This window comes from Dermacentor silvarum, chromosome 1 (assembly GCF_013339745.2).
Source record: "Dermacentor silvarum isolate Dsil-2018 chromosome 1, BIME_Dsil_1.4, whole genome shotgun sequence".
Taxonomy (NCBI): domain Eukaryota; kingdom Metazoa; phylum Arthropoda; class Arachnida; order Ixodida; family Ixodidae; genus Dermacentor; species Dermacentor silvarum.
The window spans coordinates 215,534,704-215,550,303 of NC_051154.1; the positions used below are offsets into that span (position 1 = coordinate 215,534,704).

The 15,600-nt window shown below is 43.5% G+C and overlaps 1 protein-coding gene across 1 annotated transcript in view; it reads left to right on the forward strand.

Annotated features, from left to right (window-relative positions):
- The window catches only part of LOC119436756 (uncharacterized), a 150,969-nt gene that overhangs the window by 79,193 nt on the left and 56,176 nt on the right, over window positions 1-15,600 (forward strand). Inside the window, exons 36-43 of the mRNA XM_037703749.2 lie at window positions 648-741; window positions 1,439-1,540; window positions 1,650-1,815; window positions 6,637-6,716; window positions 9,383-9,505; window positions 9,636-9,756; window positions 11,071-11,257; window positions 14,299-14,441. Of these exons, the coding sequence (XP_037559677.2) occupies window positions 648-741; window positions 1,439-1,540; window positions 1,650-1,815; window positions 6,637-6,716; window positions 9,383-9,505; window positions 9,636-9,756; window positions 11,071-11,257; window positions 14,299-14,441 (1,016 nt within the window). The remainder of the gene's footprint in view (window positions 1-647; window positions 742-1,438; window positions 1,541-1,649; window positions 1,816-6,636; window positions 6,717-9,382; window positions 9,506-9,635; window positions 9,757-11,070; window positions 11,258-14,298; window positions 14,442-15,600) is intronic.

Here is a 15,600-nt window from a genome sequence, read left to right on the forward strand (position 1 = left end):
GCTTGGATCGTGCTCCCTTCTTTGGTGTACTACACTGCCTTGACAAACCTGAAATGCATGTAGCTTCTGTCACGTACGCCCTTGGCGACGTGTTAGGTTAGCTAAGAACTTAGCTTGCCGGTTCGTTGCGGCTTCAGCCGTTGGTAAAGCTGACGGATCCGAGCAAACTGGTTCCATTCAGGTTCTGTGAAGCTCCAGATGTGGAATAAGATAGGAATCGTGTAAGATGAGTGCAATAAAGGGGAAGCGACCTTCCTGGGAGACAGTAGCTGCACCGTATTCTATATATGGTCAACATACTGCGCAAAAGTAATATTTGGGTTATATGCTGTTGACACGATCGAGCAATTAACCGATGTGATTATTACTTTCAGGAAGTGTTTCAGGGTTTCCATTATTTTATGCACAACTACCAAGCAGTACAATTCAGACCCCAAAGAAAGGGGAACCTTTGTTGCCTGACATAATCAAGTGGAATCAATTTCAGCCAAAAAAAAAAAACATTTGCTATTGCGTTCTCTCGTGAATGGCTAGAGAATCTGCACTGCAGTAGACGAAGCCGACAGATCGCTGTAGTCAATGAGTTATTTCGTTACATTAAACCTATTGGAAGTTTGTGTCCTAATTATTAACTTTACTTTTTACAGATTCCGGCTTCAAGATATTTGACTTGGGAGACAGGGTGTATTTCCAGTTAATAACAAATGCATTCTTGTCAATTTCCAGCCTCTTCTTCATTCAGTAAGTGGCAGAAGCTCTCACCTGCTGCGCATTCCTCGTTCTTCTAGGAACCCCCTTTGCTGTATGCATTCAATTCAGTTTATGAAGTTTCAAGTAATTTATATATACGTTTTTATTTATTAAATACGTATTTATTATATATACGTAATTCATTTAATAATTAGCGGCAACTATTCTTGGGTTACTTTTTTTAATTGACAAGAGATATATTTCTTCATATACATATTTCTTCATGTTCAAAAAACATAACGAGAGGGCAAAATTGAGAAAGCAATATTGTAATATGGCAAAGCCATTGCTTGATTTACCTGTGCCAGGCGCGGCCAATTGTGGAGTCAACGGCTACGAAAAATAATTTTTACCGCTTCCTTCATGTTTACGTTTGCTCTCTGCGATGTAGCGCAGCCATGTCCGCAAGCTTGTATGGAAGAAGCGAATATTTTATATAATGTACATGTCAGGCAACATTCAGTGGCGAAGATGGAAATATCTGCAGGCCTTGCCGGCATTAAACCTTGAGTTCAAATGTTTCATTCGTGGGTATTGCGAAAATCACCCGTGTCAAAACGAAGGCAGCAACACTTTCGGTGCCTATACATAGCACATTTAAATACAAATGACGAGCGGTTTTCCTGCATTGCCAAAACTAAGCGAGTCAATTCCAGCTGCTTCGCTCACACAATCCTTCTCTTGGCAGAGGATTTACGTTTTCGTACCTCGCTAATGTGGACAACGAAGGGCTTCCTCCAACAAAGTGCTTGCGTTCCTATTTGCTGATTCTTGTTCATCGATACATCAGGTAAGCCTCCTGCCAGAGTTTCACGTACGTTACTCCTTTTAAGCAAGCCTGTGCTTCTTAGGGCTGCAACATTTCTATTGTACACAGCCTCTCTTTCTTTGAATTCTAGACTGACTGTCCCCGTTGTGATTGTGGTGTTGTTCGCATTTCTGCTACCCATCATGGGGGAAGGGCCCGCCGACCAAGAGCTGTTTTCGAAACAGATCGGCAGGTGTGCAGAAAACTGGTGGACGCTGATCACGCATACGAACAACTTCAACGCGCTCAATGAAACCGCAAGTATCAGTTACTGCATTATGGCGCAATCACTCGCATGCTTTAGCGAGTTTAAAGGGGGTATGCAAAATCATTGACCGAAGCAGTCGCTTCAGCAGTATGCGGCTCTTCCCTTCTCTCTTTTATTCCTCACTCGCCTTCCCTTCTCTCACTGGAGAGTACGAGGGCGGGTTGTTGGGACTCAGGTAGCGTTTGGGCAGGTGATCATTCCAGCCACAGGGATGACTACGTCCTGGTGTAGGAGCGAGAGAAAAAGGGTTTATTCTACCATACTTAGAGTGGGTCCAGATACGGAAGCCCACTCCATGTAGGAGCACTTTGACTGTTTGACTCACTACATATCTCAGCACAAATCAGAACGTCAACACAGACCCACTGAACGAAATGTGTCCGCTTATAAAGCAGTTGTCTTCCCTGCCGCATTCCTGACTCTGCGACGCCGCTTTCTTCGCACGTTTTCTAGTGCTAATTTCCGAGCCTTCCGCTCGCATCTCGAGCTGAACGGCACTTATATCGGCAGTCACGATTGCCATTTCAACCGCACAGTCTGAATGATTTGCGGGTAAATCATTCCTCTCAATGCTACCTCGACTGGCGGAGAGCTTCAAACACTAAGGGACAATGCAGCAATTTTACTTTCGCAACGTAGCTCGTATACCTGGAAGCTGTCCACAACTGCACTGCCCTGCCTACATTGTGCTTTAGCGCACTTTTCTGACCGATTGGACTCTACACTGGTGCTCTTGTCTAACAAGTTTGTGTCACTTCGGATTACTTTTGCAAGAGCTACCTTCGCGACGTAATCCTGGATGGCTGTGCCAAATCGTCCACAGCTGGCCTAGCTGCTTCTCTAGCATTCCATTGGCACAGTATCTCTTCGCGCTCAATTGGTCCCCATTAACGGCCTTCTCAACAGCTACGCCACGGTCTACGGATCTGGCATCACCTGTGAACGTACAATTAAGCTCACAAAAATTAACCTCTGTTTCTGTCATCGGTAGAACCGTGCGTGCTACTAGCTTCTTCGGGTGTCCTGATGTGTTCTTATGTGTACTGAGACATGTAGTGAGGCTGACAGTCGGAGTGCTCCTACATGGAGTGGGCTTCCATATCTGGAGCCGCTGTAAAAAATGTAGAATAACCCCTTTTTCTCTCGCTCGTACTACTCCCGTACGTACTCATCCCTGTGGCTGAAGGATCACCCCGAGTCCCAGCAGGGTGCAGAGTGGTATGCGCAATGCCCGCTATACTGAGGTACTCATTTGAAATCGTGCTGTGCTACATTTCTTTACATTCAAATAAAGACTGCGTATTTCAAGCACACGCTTCTCTCAGTACACTGAAGTCATGTTCGCTACGTTTGAGCTACGGGATCTCCGCGTCCAATAAAGTGAACCGCAACGGGTGTTCCGTATACACAAAGGAACACTATAGACCAATATTTGTTTAGATTATTAGATTACATTTCTGTAGTCATAATGTACGAGTAATCTAATGCCCTCAGGGATTTTAGGGTACATAAATAAAAAAAAAGGATTATCTTCCTGTGATTCTACGCCTTCCTTATCATCCATCTAGCTGAATCGCCGATACTGGTGATCATCAGGAGTGCGGCTTTGTGCGAGTCGACGACGAAGGCCAAGACGAAGAAAAAATGCATGGAACAGAGATTTTTCTAGACTTAAAATGAATGGAGGATTGAAAGCCAAACCGGGCTATAAAACAAAAGATATGCGGTCAAGCCAAATTGAAATTACCGCACAAGCTCTGTGTTCGATTATGGAGATTGTGGCCATCGCCTTGTGACCAATTAACTATGTGGGAATTCACAAGGATTACAGTACATTCATAAGTAAGCAGCGGCTAAACCTGGCGACATTAAATCACTGTTTCTGCATGAAAACTGTCTAAATATACGAAGACATCTTCACTTAAGTGACATCGCATTGATGCATTAAAAATACCACTCCAGTACAAATAGAGGCACGTATAACCTACGCTCTAATAAAAGAACTCAATCAAGCTACAGCGTTAAAACAGCATTTCTTTCTCCAATGGGCTCCTAGTCACTACGGAATCAAATGAAATTAAACAGCGGATGCATTTACAAAAACGTCTCATGAAAATTCACAAACCCGCCTTATTCCCTTATCTCAGTCCGACAACTGGCGCATTTTACGAGGCCTCACGCGAGAGTTGTATGTGTTGAACTGGTTCACAGAGAGCACAAAAGAATCAATCTTATATGCAGTTGACCCACATCTTGAGTACCAGCTAGACCCTCAGCTTCCACGACTCGTAAATACCCCCGTATATCGTCTCCGCCTCGGAATTGCGTACACCAAGCACTTCTTAGTCCGAATTAAGCGTGTGACCTCTCCAACGTGCTTGTGCAGTCACGCCGACAAGGATGTACATCACCTACTACCCGACTGTCCCAAGCACATTACACATAGACAGAGCCTTGAAAAAGAACTGCGTTTAATTGGCTCACATCGGCCATTCCCACTTGCCAAGGTGTTAAGCTCATGGCCTTCAAAAGTGCATCACAAAGCCATGAAAGAATTTATATGCTTCTTTGAATATGTCGGCACTTGTGAAGATTATTGACTGTACTGCGTCGTAATTTTCTCATTCGTGCATTTAAAACGTGTTTACACCAGACATCCACGAACTTCGTTGTAAATGAGAACTTCTTGAAAGAGACTTACGCTCTTAGTGTATGCAAGTATTTATATTTACTCTATTTCTCGTCCTATATTCTCAATCAAGCGAGAAGGAGTATACGCCGCCAGCAAATGGCGACAACTACTATGTTTATATTTATTAAAAAAAATATGTGATCGACGTGGGTTGAAAAATCTACATTTGTAGTCTCGCACTCATTTTGTCCGTTAATAGTGAGCCTTTTTCGACAAGAGAATGCGAGCAGATTTGTGAGGAGAAGAAAAACAATGGGGCCAGCTTGACACTAGCGTTGCCAAGGCTGAAGCAACAGCGGAGCTGGGCGATGTTCCTTAGCAACTAGTTTATGTAGGCTTAACGTGGCTTAACTTCGCTTTTTCTAGGCAAGGTTAACTTAAAATGGCAAGGCTGGGCGTTGATGCTTGTCTTGATTCTCGCATTCTTGGTATTCCGGATCGGCTCGGCGACGTCACATATCGGCGGCTTTGTTGGCGAGGTAGGCTGGATCGGCACGAAGACAGCGATTCCTTTCCCGCGTGGCTTGAAGGTGCTTCTCTCGTCGGGCAACCTCTTCTTCTGGCGTGGAGGTGCCCTTAGGTAGAGCCATATCTCGGTAGAGCGGAGTCATGCCCGGGCGCCGCCGCGCGCACGCTTTCATTAGCGCAGTCACATGGCTGTGCTGAACACGTGTCAGCGTTTTGACAGCGGTTGTCTGCGGTCGTCGAGTGTGATGTATTCATGTTTGCCTGTGCGCGCTGACACCATGCTTGTTAATTCAGTTAGTATGCGGTTGTGTCCAAGTTTATACAACTGATAAAACTACTGTCCTTACTCCGTATAGCTCTCTACTAATTTGCTATCGCAATGGATGCTTCGCCTTTCGGGCGAAACTGCAACTTTTTCACCTCTTTTTTTTTCAATAATCTTGAGAACGTTCTCTTTTCTCTAATTCAAGAAAACCTGCTTATGACGACATTCAAATTTAACGCTGCACTTGCGTGAACTTCTGCTTAAGTTTATTGAGGGAAGATTAGAGAAAGAGAAGGTATAGGGGAGAACTCAAACGCGGTGAAGACGACAAATGTAGATTACAGGGCCTCTTTGACTGCAATGCCTTTGATGTCTCAGCGTAGGGAGTGTGATTAGTGTACATATACGCGCAACAATATGTGTTCCTCATTTGGATTTGGTTTTCTTGAAGTTTTTTAACGTAGGTGGAAGTTATTATTTAATAGTTATGTCAGTCACCCGAACAGAGGCATAAAAGACGGTGGGGATGCATGATATCCAGACAATGCATGTGATACTTCGATATGACATTATAGGCCTATAAGTAGCGCCACATAACTTGTAATGCAAGCGACCAACCAACCAGAGCAGTCACGGTGGGTCATTTTTTTTTACCTAGTTTTGTCCTCTACGCATATAACGCTGCTTCGTAATGTGATAAGGGAACCGTAGCGCCTCCTCAACTGTCGCATAGCAGATTAAATTAGTAAAGGCTCGAGATGTCATATTTTTCGGGTAGTTCACGTGTGTCCTTTACTTAAGTTGAGAATGTTTATCAGGCAGTATTGTATATATATATATATATATATATATATAAACACTTTCGCAATTAAGTTTATAAAGTTTAAGAAAACTACAAAACGTGGTGTCCTAATAACTTCATGATGGTAGTTGAGCTCTGCGATATTTTTCCTCGATACTGTTGTTCAGTTTGTGTTTCTGTTCCTGCAATGAAAAAAAAAAGAACACCTTTTACGATAGCACAAGAAAGCTTCAACATCAAGCTCTGCGAAATCGTTGTATTAGTAGCAGCCGAAACTTTTATTTTAAACCGCCACAGGTGCCTTCGTTCACGAATGGTTCATTTAGTAACTATAAATTGCCGCTTATAAATATTACCGTTAGTGTCCTGCATACCGAAAGGAAATGCACACCTTTTCTATTACACTATTTTTTAACTTGCATCCTACAATAGTACAAAACCTTGTTACATATAGCATCCCCATGGGAATCAATTTTCGCGGACATCTTCAACCTGAGTGAACTTATTAAAGTAAACAGAGCAGTTGTTTCTGGCAGTAAATGTACTGTTCGCTGCTGAAACGTTTGTCTTCCCGCTTTTTCAGTGTTTAGTACACCTTTGGTACGTCAGCACAGAGATGCAGCTCTTCACCCTCACACTGCCATTCACCATGCTTCTGCCAAGGTACGCTATCCGCTATCGGTACTTGTTGTGAAGGATTAAAAAAAATTGCTAATACTAACGCTTCAAGTGACTTTCGCTATCCTATAGCGAGTTCAATATTTTTGCGCTTTGTAAAAAACAATCCAGCTCTAGAATTATTTACGATACTCATGAACTCTGTAAAATGTCAAGTTCGGATCCATACATTGGCGCTACAATAGTTTGTCTTGGGGACCAATTCTCTGCGCACAACAGCCGCTTGCGCGCTAAAGTTAAGTAGTCCAACGGGGTTTATTTTCTCTGTATTTTCTTTTATTTCAATATCCACAACCGAAAAACTCCAACGATATAAGGTAGTTTTACTTATTACCGATTGTATCATACTGACACTAAGCAGAATAAAGATGCAAGATTTTACGTACCTGCTGTAGTTCCAATTGCGTTTTACATTTTCTTTCAATTGCCACTCGGCTAGTTGTTTCGCTTAAACCATAATTTTTCGATACAGCTAAATCTTCTCGAATTTCTGCGTAAAATACTGTGTTGCCTTCTTTTAGCTAGGTAGAAACAATGATAAGGTCACCATGAAGTGGTATTGTTTCAAACTTTCTCCTTCTCATTTGCTTCCTAGCAAACTCCGCAAGCAAATCCTAGGTTGTGCACAACGCATCTCGTGCTCACATTACACATGCTGAAACTACTTGAGTTCAAAGTGCAAACTCTTTATGAATCATTTCACATTGAACATGCTCAAAACATAGAGCTTCCCTGGAGTTTCCTGAGAAATCATTAAACCTGTCACTAGGCACCTTGCAGCCGCTCGCTGACCATGGCGCCCCGATTTATTCTTTCTCTATCTCTCAGGGCAGTGACCTTTAGCTCAGAGCTCGTAGTATCTCGTAATACCCCGTGTACCCATATGATGACTTCCTAACTTCAATAGCCGGTCTCCTGTGTATATTGGAGTTCCGCGCAGATACATACTGAACGATCAGCTCCAACTGCTTCTTATATAGTGTGTAAGAAATGTCAAACATAGTGCCACATTTAAGCAGTGACGAAACGTAGCCTGTGCATTTTTTTTTGTTCTTATAGAATGCAGTTGGTGCCGAAATATCACATTCTAATCTGATTCAATTGGAAACAATTGTGTTAAACCTCTGTTTTGAGAGTGTGAATGGTTACAAATGTCTCGCCTTTCTTACTTTGCCAGGTCAAGTGGTTTCCTTTGTTTTTGATTTCCACAACAAATACTGCTTAGCGGAGTTCTTCATACAACAAAGATGTAGCCTTGCCTATTCTGAGCTACTATTTTTAAGCATTGTAATATCTCATGAGCAGTATTCGATGTTTACGTTATCACTGCGCAGGAAATAGTGCTGTGCAATTGTTAGGATCTTTTTTATCCCCTTCCAATGTTATCGCGGTTCCTCCCGTCACATACAATTTATACACTTTGATGTTAACTATTTGAATAATATCTGAGGCAACTCATACCACAAATGAAGTGCTGGCGCTGCATTAGGCATGATATCTAAATTGTATTCCTGGCGTTGCGCTGCTGAGCACGAGATCGCGGGATCGAATCCCGGCCGCGGCAGCCGCATTTCGATGGAGGCGAAATGCAAAAACGCCCGTGTGCTTGCGTTGTAGTGCAGGTTAAAGAACCCCAGGTGTTCAAAATTATTCCGGAGCCCTCCACTACGGCGTGCCTAATAATCAGAACTGGTTTTGGCACGTAAAATCCGAGAATCAATCAATCAATCAACTATTCCTGGCGAAAATTTCCTTTTCTTTTACTTTTTGCCACTACGAAGGTCAGTTCCGAGATTTATGTTTAGCTATGGTTTCGATATAACTAGCTTTTTAGTAGCTGAAAGTTCCCACATCGTCGCAGTTAACAAATAACCACAGCAAACTCTGAGATCTGAAATGACTAGTCGATGATCTCAAGTGCTATGCTGTACACAGAGCACGTTTTAGTAGTAGTAGTAGTAGTAGTAGTAGTAGTAGTAGTAGTAGTAGTAGTAGTAGTAGTAGTAGTAGTAGTGGTAGTAGTGGTAGTAGGAATAATAATAATAATAATAATAATAATAATAATAATAATAATAATGATGATGATGATGATGAATGATGAAATAATACGGAATTAATATTCCTAGGCTGGCGCACACTGGAACTTGAGTGAAGTCGTAGTAAATAGCTCAGGATAATCACCGGGTGTTCCTTCAAGGTGTTGCTATTGTATGTAGTCGAGAGATTTCGCATAGTGGTCTCGTTTGGAATGTGTCCGCTATGGCTGGCATTCGTTTCCGTGACTTGGTGGTGAGAGAGAGACCACTTCACCTAGGGAGCTACTGCAGCTGCTTTCACAAAATCAAAAAATGCACCGTATTAGTTCAAATCTGAGCAATCTGCAACATTAGATTGTCTCTCTCTCTCTCTCTCGCTTTCCCCCTACCTATTATTTGTTCTGCACCTACCGCCCCTTTCATCCATCTTTTGAGAATTCCATTACAAGAAATGCAACTTTCTATGTTATAGGGTGCTTCTATATCCTCCCTTATCGCTCAAATATGGTGAATTCAATTAACAAACACTGATGTGCATTGCTGGACGGTTTCTTGTGTTTGTGCACTGTCATGCCTCTCAGCAGCGACAGATAACCTGCTAATTCGTGCTTCCAGGTTTCCCAAAACAACTGTGACCGTGCTGGTGTTGGCTGGAGTTACTTGCAGCACTTACACGGCCTTCCGTACATTCTTTTCGAATCTGCTTTACGGCATGACAACTGGCACGAACGATGGACGGTACCGTCGGGTTTGAAATTTAATAACTGATTTAGTGTTAATAATTTAGTTTGAGAACTTTTTCTCCATTTCGATTTCTTTCACATGATGTTAAAAAAAAAAAAACTAAAAGCGAATTTCTTTTTTTCAGGCGCATCTTCAAAACTCTAGAGCTGATTTATTTTAGACCAATAACCCATGTGGCGACGTATGTAAGTGGAATCCTGGCAGGGTACACCGCTGTGAAATACAAGGAAGTCACTATATCTCGTGTAAGTATATGTATGCTGCAGGGCTCCATTTATTATTCACCTTTCATATAATGAACTGTAAGCGATGCGTTTGGCAGTCCCAGATATTTCCTAATATGAAACGTGGTTTCTGTATATAAAATAATTCTTTAACGGAAAATTACTCTAGGGTCACATCCGGTAATACATAACAAAAATTTTACGATGTATTACAAATTTGCGCACCTGAGGTATATTAAACTTCGGTCATGTGTTACAAGCGGGCTTGAGGCTTCTCGCGAAATTTTCTTCATAGCCACATCTTGCAGCAGCAAACCATGACAAGTAAGGTTTGCGCTCTCTTGACATAGAACCCAGTCTCATCTCAATATCACTGAAAAAAAAAAAGAAACTCGGCTTTTGGCTAAGTGCGATGATATTTCTATAAGCCCCACAAAGGAATGATTACCCCTCAAGTAGTGGTAACCACAGTATCGGCACAGAATTCAGGTCAGGTCTACTCAACGCCTCCAATATAACTGCCTTTTTCAATATCTTTAGTTCATTATTTACAATATTTCCTGAGCCATAGAGCACGAGTCTGCATAGCTGAAGTTTCACGGTGAAACGTTGCATGACTGAAATATCAATGAACAGACTTCATTCGACCAACTGTTCCACCTGAGCTTCTCTTACGCTAAGCCAAATTAACAAATAAAGTTGTTTCGTCCTCCTTACGCTATAAGCGCGGGTGTATTTCACCAAGGGTTCAGAAGTTAGGTTTTGTGGAGAAAGGCAATCAAGAGGCGCAGAACTTTTTTTCCCGATTACTCCGGACTTTATTGGGAACACTATACGCCTTGAAAGCACGCATGTGAAAGACCCTTCTTCTGTAGACTGTGAGGTATCGAATTTCTTTCGTCTTCTAACTGCGGGCTAAACCAGACGAAATGTTCCAGATCACTGATCTCACCACCTAATGTCACAAAGATAGGAAGTAGATCTTCAGTCTTAAATAACCATGCCTTTGTGTAGGCGAAGCCAGTTGTAACTTGAACGAGGAACGTAGCCTTTTTGAGAATTATTCCTTTGGCCACACAGCGTTGACACGAAGTTCGGCGGATCGCCCTAAAATGAACACGGATTGCGTCCTTTGTGCGCTGCAGGTTCTTCGGGGCTCACATTTTGGGGGCGCATGACAGCGCTTCGCGGATCAGCATCAGCTTTCACATTAACAGGCTAACCCGCCCTCTTTCAACACCACCACCACCTAATTGTAGCAAGCACATAATGATTTGAAATTTTCTTTCACATAAGGAAAATGGTGTTGTTTTTTAACCTCTTTCCTTTGTGCAGATCACGCAAGCATTGCTCTGGCTGCTGTCAGCCGCAGCTGTGTGCTTCGTTTTATTCGTCACATTGCCATGGAATCGAGGGCACTTGCCGGACCCTATCACCAATGCGATATACGGAGGATACCACCGGCTCCTATGGTCACTGTCACTGTGCTGGCCGGCTTACGCCTGCGCTACGGGCTACGGAGGTGTGTATATCGCGTTTTTGTTAACCAAAGTGAGGGCGGAGTTACGTTGTAATGCACTTAAATCTCGTTATAACCAAGTCGAACGGGCGCCGAATTTTTTTCGTTATAACCATTAGTACGTTATAGCCACTGATTAATTATTATACGGCTAATTATTGTATGCGAGGGTGTACTCACTACAGGTAAGTCAACAGCGCCAGTGATGACTTCCTTGTTGCTGACAATTGTAGAAAGTGTGCTCGGCGCGATGCCGAAGTCCTTGGCCACTTCCGTTTTCTTCGTCCCTGATGCAACAGCTCTAATTATGGCTGCCTTTTGATCCAGAGCGATAACTTTCCGTTTTCTTGTCGAGGAGCTGCAACCATCAGTTATTTTCCTGTCGTGTAACCGGCAACACGGCGTAAAAAGCAAACGGGCTGACCAACCTACGCCCGCTTCCGAAACAACGCAAACGAGTGCGCACAGCGCGCTAAGAGAAGTTAGGCTTCCCCAGCTTGGCTTGGCTAGCTTGGTCAGCTTCCCTTAGCTTGGGGCGTTGTCAGTGCAGTGCAGCCGCGGTAGACTTAAACTGGTACATTAAGAGGCCCGCAAAGTGCCGCACATTTTAACAACTCAGTATGTTGTGTGCAAAGCGGGCGGTTAATTGTCATTTTGGAACGAAAATTTTTCGTTATACCCTTGGTAAGAATAAAAACTTTTCATTAAAAGAAATTTAAAACACATGGGATTGTATGGGGACTTTCAAGGGGAATAAGATTCTTGCGTTATATCCATTATTTTGTTATAACCCGTTTCACTATAACGAGATTTAAGTGTATGCCAGAATGTGTTGTGCTACGTAAAGGTGATTAAGAAACCATGAGCATGAAAGAAATCCTGAAACAATGTTCTGCCTCTTCATCTCTTTTGTTGGGTTTAGCACGGCCCTGAATTCAGTATTTTACATGTATTTTCAACTAAGAACAGCAAATATCTAAAACTGTACGCATGATTTGATCTATCTTATGACCTTTTTGACGGTGATCCCATGGGCACCGCCATGTTTGATCACATGGTGACGTGTACATTGCTCGCCTCAGCTGTCTCGGTTGCCTCCGCTTCTACAATGGACGTGCATGACGCCGGTGCGACTCAGTAAACTTCAGTTTCGGTAAATATCGTACACGGTGACTGGGTGACAACAATTCGATTTGGCCACAGCTTCAGAGGACCATGTAAGCGCTTTGGGAGCTTATGAGGCCTTGTCCAAATGGCGCGAGCAGCGTATACAGTGACTGTACTAGAAGCGAGGCTAGAAATGTATTCCAAGCCGCCCAAACTTCCCGCTTCTGAATGAAATCAGAATCAGCGTCTTGCTGTTAGCTCTTTATTTGACAATCACTTTGAAGCAGCAGCTTGTCATGGTTCTGACTAAGTATAACGTTCCTTGGTGCGGTCACTGTGTGATTGTTTACTTTCTGCCTAATCGCTTGCGGCTGTGCTCCGTTAGGGTAGATTTGTTCTTGCCTCGAACAAGGCTTGAAACTTTATAATAGCTTGCAGCAAAGATGAATTATTGCTGGTCACTGGCTTACTCTGTGGACTGTAACAAAACGTTCAGATTCGAAAATTCACGTGCTGTCTGTGTATACCGTCACCCATGCATCAGCGCATCAATTCAAGAGTGCGCCTGTGACGTGCCGTTGTGGCCGTCAGTTTCTATGGGTTCCGGGGTGGCGTAAGACGCATCCAGACACAGTGGAGACCAGGAAGGGACTCCCTGACCCTTCTTCTTTATTGCTCGAGCCCCTCTCGCGAGCGCGAGCTCGGCGCCAAGGCGCAAGACACGTACGCACCAAGCGTCGTCTGCTTTCGCTCGTGACAGCGCCCATTCACTTATTATTGATACGTGGGTGATACAGGTGGCGTAAGTTTTAGTGTTAGTTGAAATTAGAGTGTGAGTATGGTGGAGGCGTGTAGATAACGTGCGAGAAACTTAATATGCCAGGAAGTGGGTGTACTTTATTTGCCACCGTGTAACGAGCGGTACTCACTCTTGCTGTAAGTGTCCACCATTCTGTAAGTGTCCACCATTTCGTCTGCTGCTGAAGTTCTGATTGGCTGGGCTGGAGTACACATCAGAAGGATACAAGCGCTCCCAGCCAATCAGCACTTCAGCAGCAGACAAATTGGACATACAGAATGCACGCCTTCGTCGATCTGGCCCGGCTTCGCGCTTTCCACTGAAAGGTTCGGATCAACTTTCTCTGCGGGATCGCTCTCACTTGCTCCGCCGCCAAGTTGCAAATTTGGATGGAAATAGGACGAGAACATAGATCACTTCCGTCTTCATGTAAAATCGGTACGCAACATTGTAGCCACTGTGGAACAGTGATTTTGGTTGCCATGTAAACGTACACAGCAGAAGTGAGGCACTGTTTCCGTAACCGGTTTTTGTGACGTATGCGCACCAACTTCCGTTACTGATCCCCGTGGAGCATTCTCGCTCTCCGCTGGCAGATTCGGATTGATGAAATCCGAACGCTCGCTTCAGGATTTCGGTGGCCGCTGCAGATCGATCCGCTGCAGAACACCATAGGAGACGGCTGGAGTATTCATAGAGTAACTGCAGGGAACACATGGAATGAAAAAACTTTACTTCTTAGCGCAATAAATTACTTTAAAACTCGATGGGCGAGGGGAAGCTGAACCGAGACGCTCGATTTTCGTTAGTCACAATCATACGAAATGGCAGACAATGAAGTCACGCCCGCCGCCGTGGCCGTGAGCAGCGCCGGCCAACAATACGAGAGCTAAATTAAGGAGAAGGAAAACTCCCCAACCAAAATTTATTTAAAAAACCCGACGTTTCGGAGAGCCACCGGCGACTTCTTCAAGGGTGAGATGGCGTGAGGTGTAGCAGTGCTTATATGCGTTTTTGGCGCTTTGACAGGCGGCTAACTTGTGCAAAAACACCCCAGAAAGGTGGCCGGAGGGGTGAGTTGAGGTGCGTCTCTTATGAACGGGGTGAGTCTCTTCAACGGTTCAAACAAATCTCGCAGGCATGATAGCCCGCATGTCATCGTGGAAAGGGTTCGTGCCGCTTGCAAGGCTCACGTACGGCGTGTACCTTCTTCAAGGAGTGTTCCTTCTTCTCCGGATGGCGCTGGTAAAGACACGCTTCAACTTGGACGACTTTTTCCAGGTAAGATACACAGGTCTGGGTATAGAGATGTTGCGGCTTGAAGAGCAGAATTGCTAAACTGTTGGCAAAGCCAGATTCTTTAGTTACAAGCCCGGCAGACACTTTTAAGGATGAAGAGTGGCTTGCTTTCATAATTTTATGGTACCCTGCTCAATGTGACACGGTGTTGATAGGCAATATGCCTAGTAAACTTGGAAACAAATATCACATTTCTGGAGTATTCATGCTGTCTTTCTAGCTATAAATAAATGAGGAAAAAATCTTATAAATGACTTCCTTTGACATGAATTGGAAGTAGCTAACTAAAGTCTTTCAACTGAAATAAATTCAGCTAATGCTAATAAGAATGCAGCAAGACCATCTATGTTTTTTTGTTGCCTTTTTCGTGTCTCCCTTATTTCTTGCTACGCAGGAAACGTTCAGTTAATACCAAGACCTTTCCTAGTATATGACGTGGAGTTTTCTGCAACACCGCCTTGCCCAACACGTGACTGCTTAGTTAATCTTTATAGCGAGCCGAGTGCAGTGAGTCCATTTGCGCTTGCATTTACTGAATGCATGTAATTCTCAAGGTAGATTGCGTTCTCAAACATGTGTATGACCATAAAGTGTCCTTTAGCTGTAAGCTTTGCTTCCATACATTGGACACTACTCTAGTCCAGGAAGATAGAATATCGTTCTTGGCAAGCGCGCTCCTAATTTCTATAGTCCGCCTTATGTCATTTGCATACATTCCGCGTGCATTAGCGTTTAAGAACATAACGGTAATATCACCACTACCACACTACATGTAATTTCAGAAGAAAATTATTAATTTATGGAAGTAGTTCCAAACCAGAATGCGAGTATCTCTGTCGCGTATTGCTCACAAATCCTTCTGTACTCATAGCAAGACGAAAACACCTCTTATATTCATCAGAGGTGCTTTGGAGAGAAACCATGCAATGTTGCAAAGTTAGCAGCAGTGTCTTTTCTGTCGTCATCAGGAGCAAGTTCAAAGTGATGTGAATGCAGGTCCTTATTGTTTTTCTTAATGCCTGTCTTTTTGTTTTCAGTTTGTTAACGTTAATAATTTTCTACCCAACTCTCAACAACGCTAGAAAATGCCTCTCGCTTCGGGCTCAGACCACCATTCTACAGTTGACATTGCGTTTCTTGC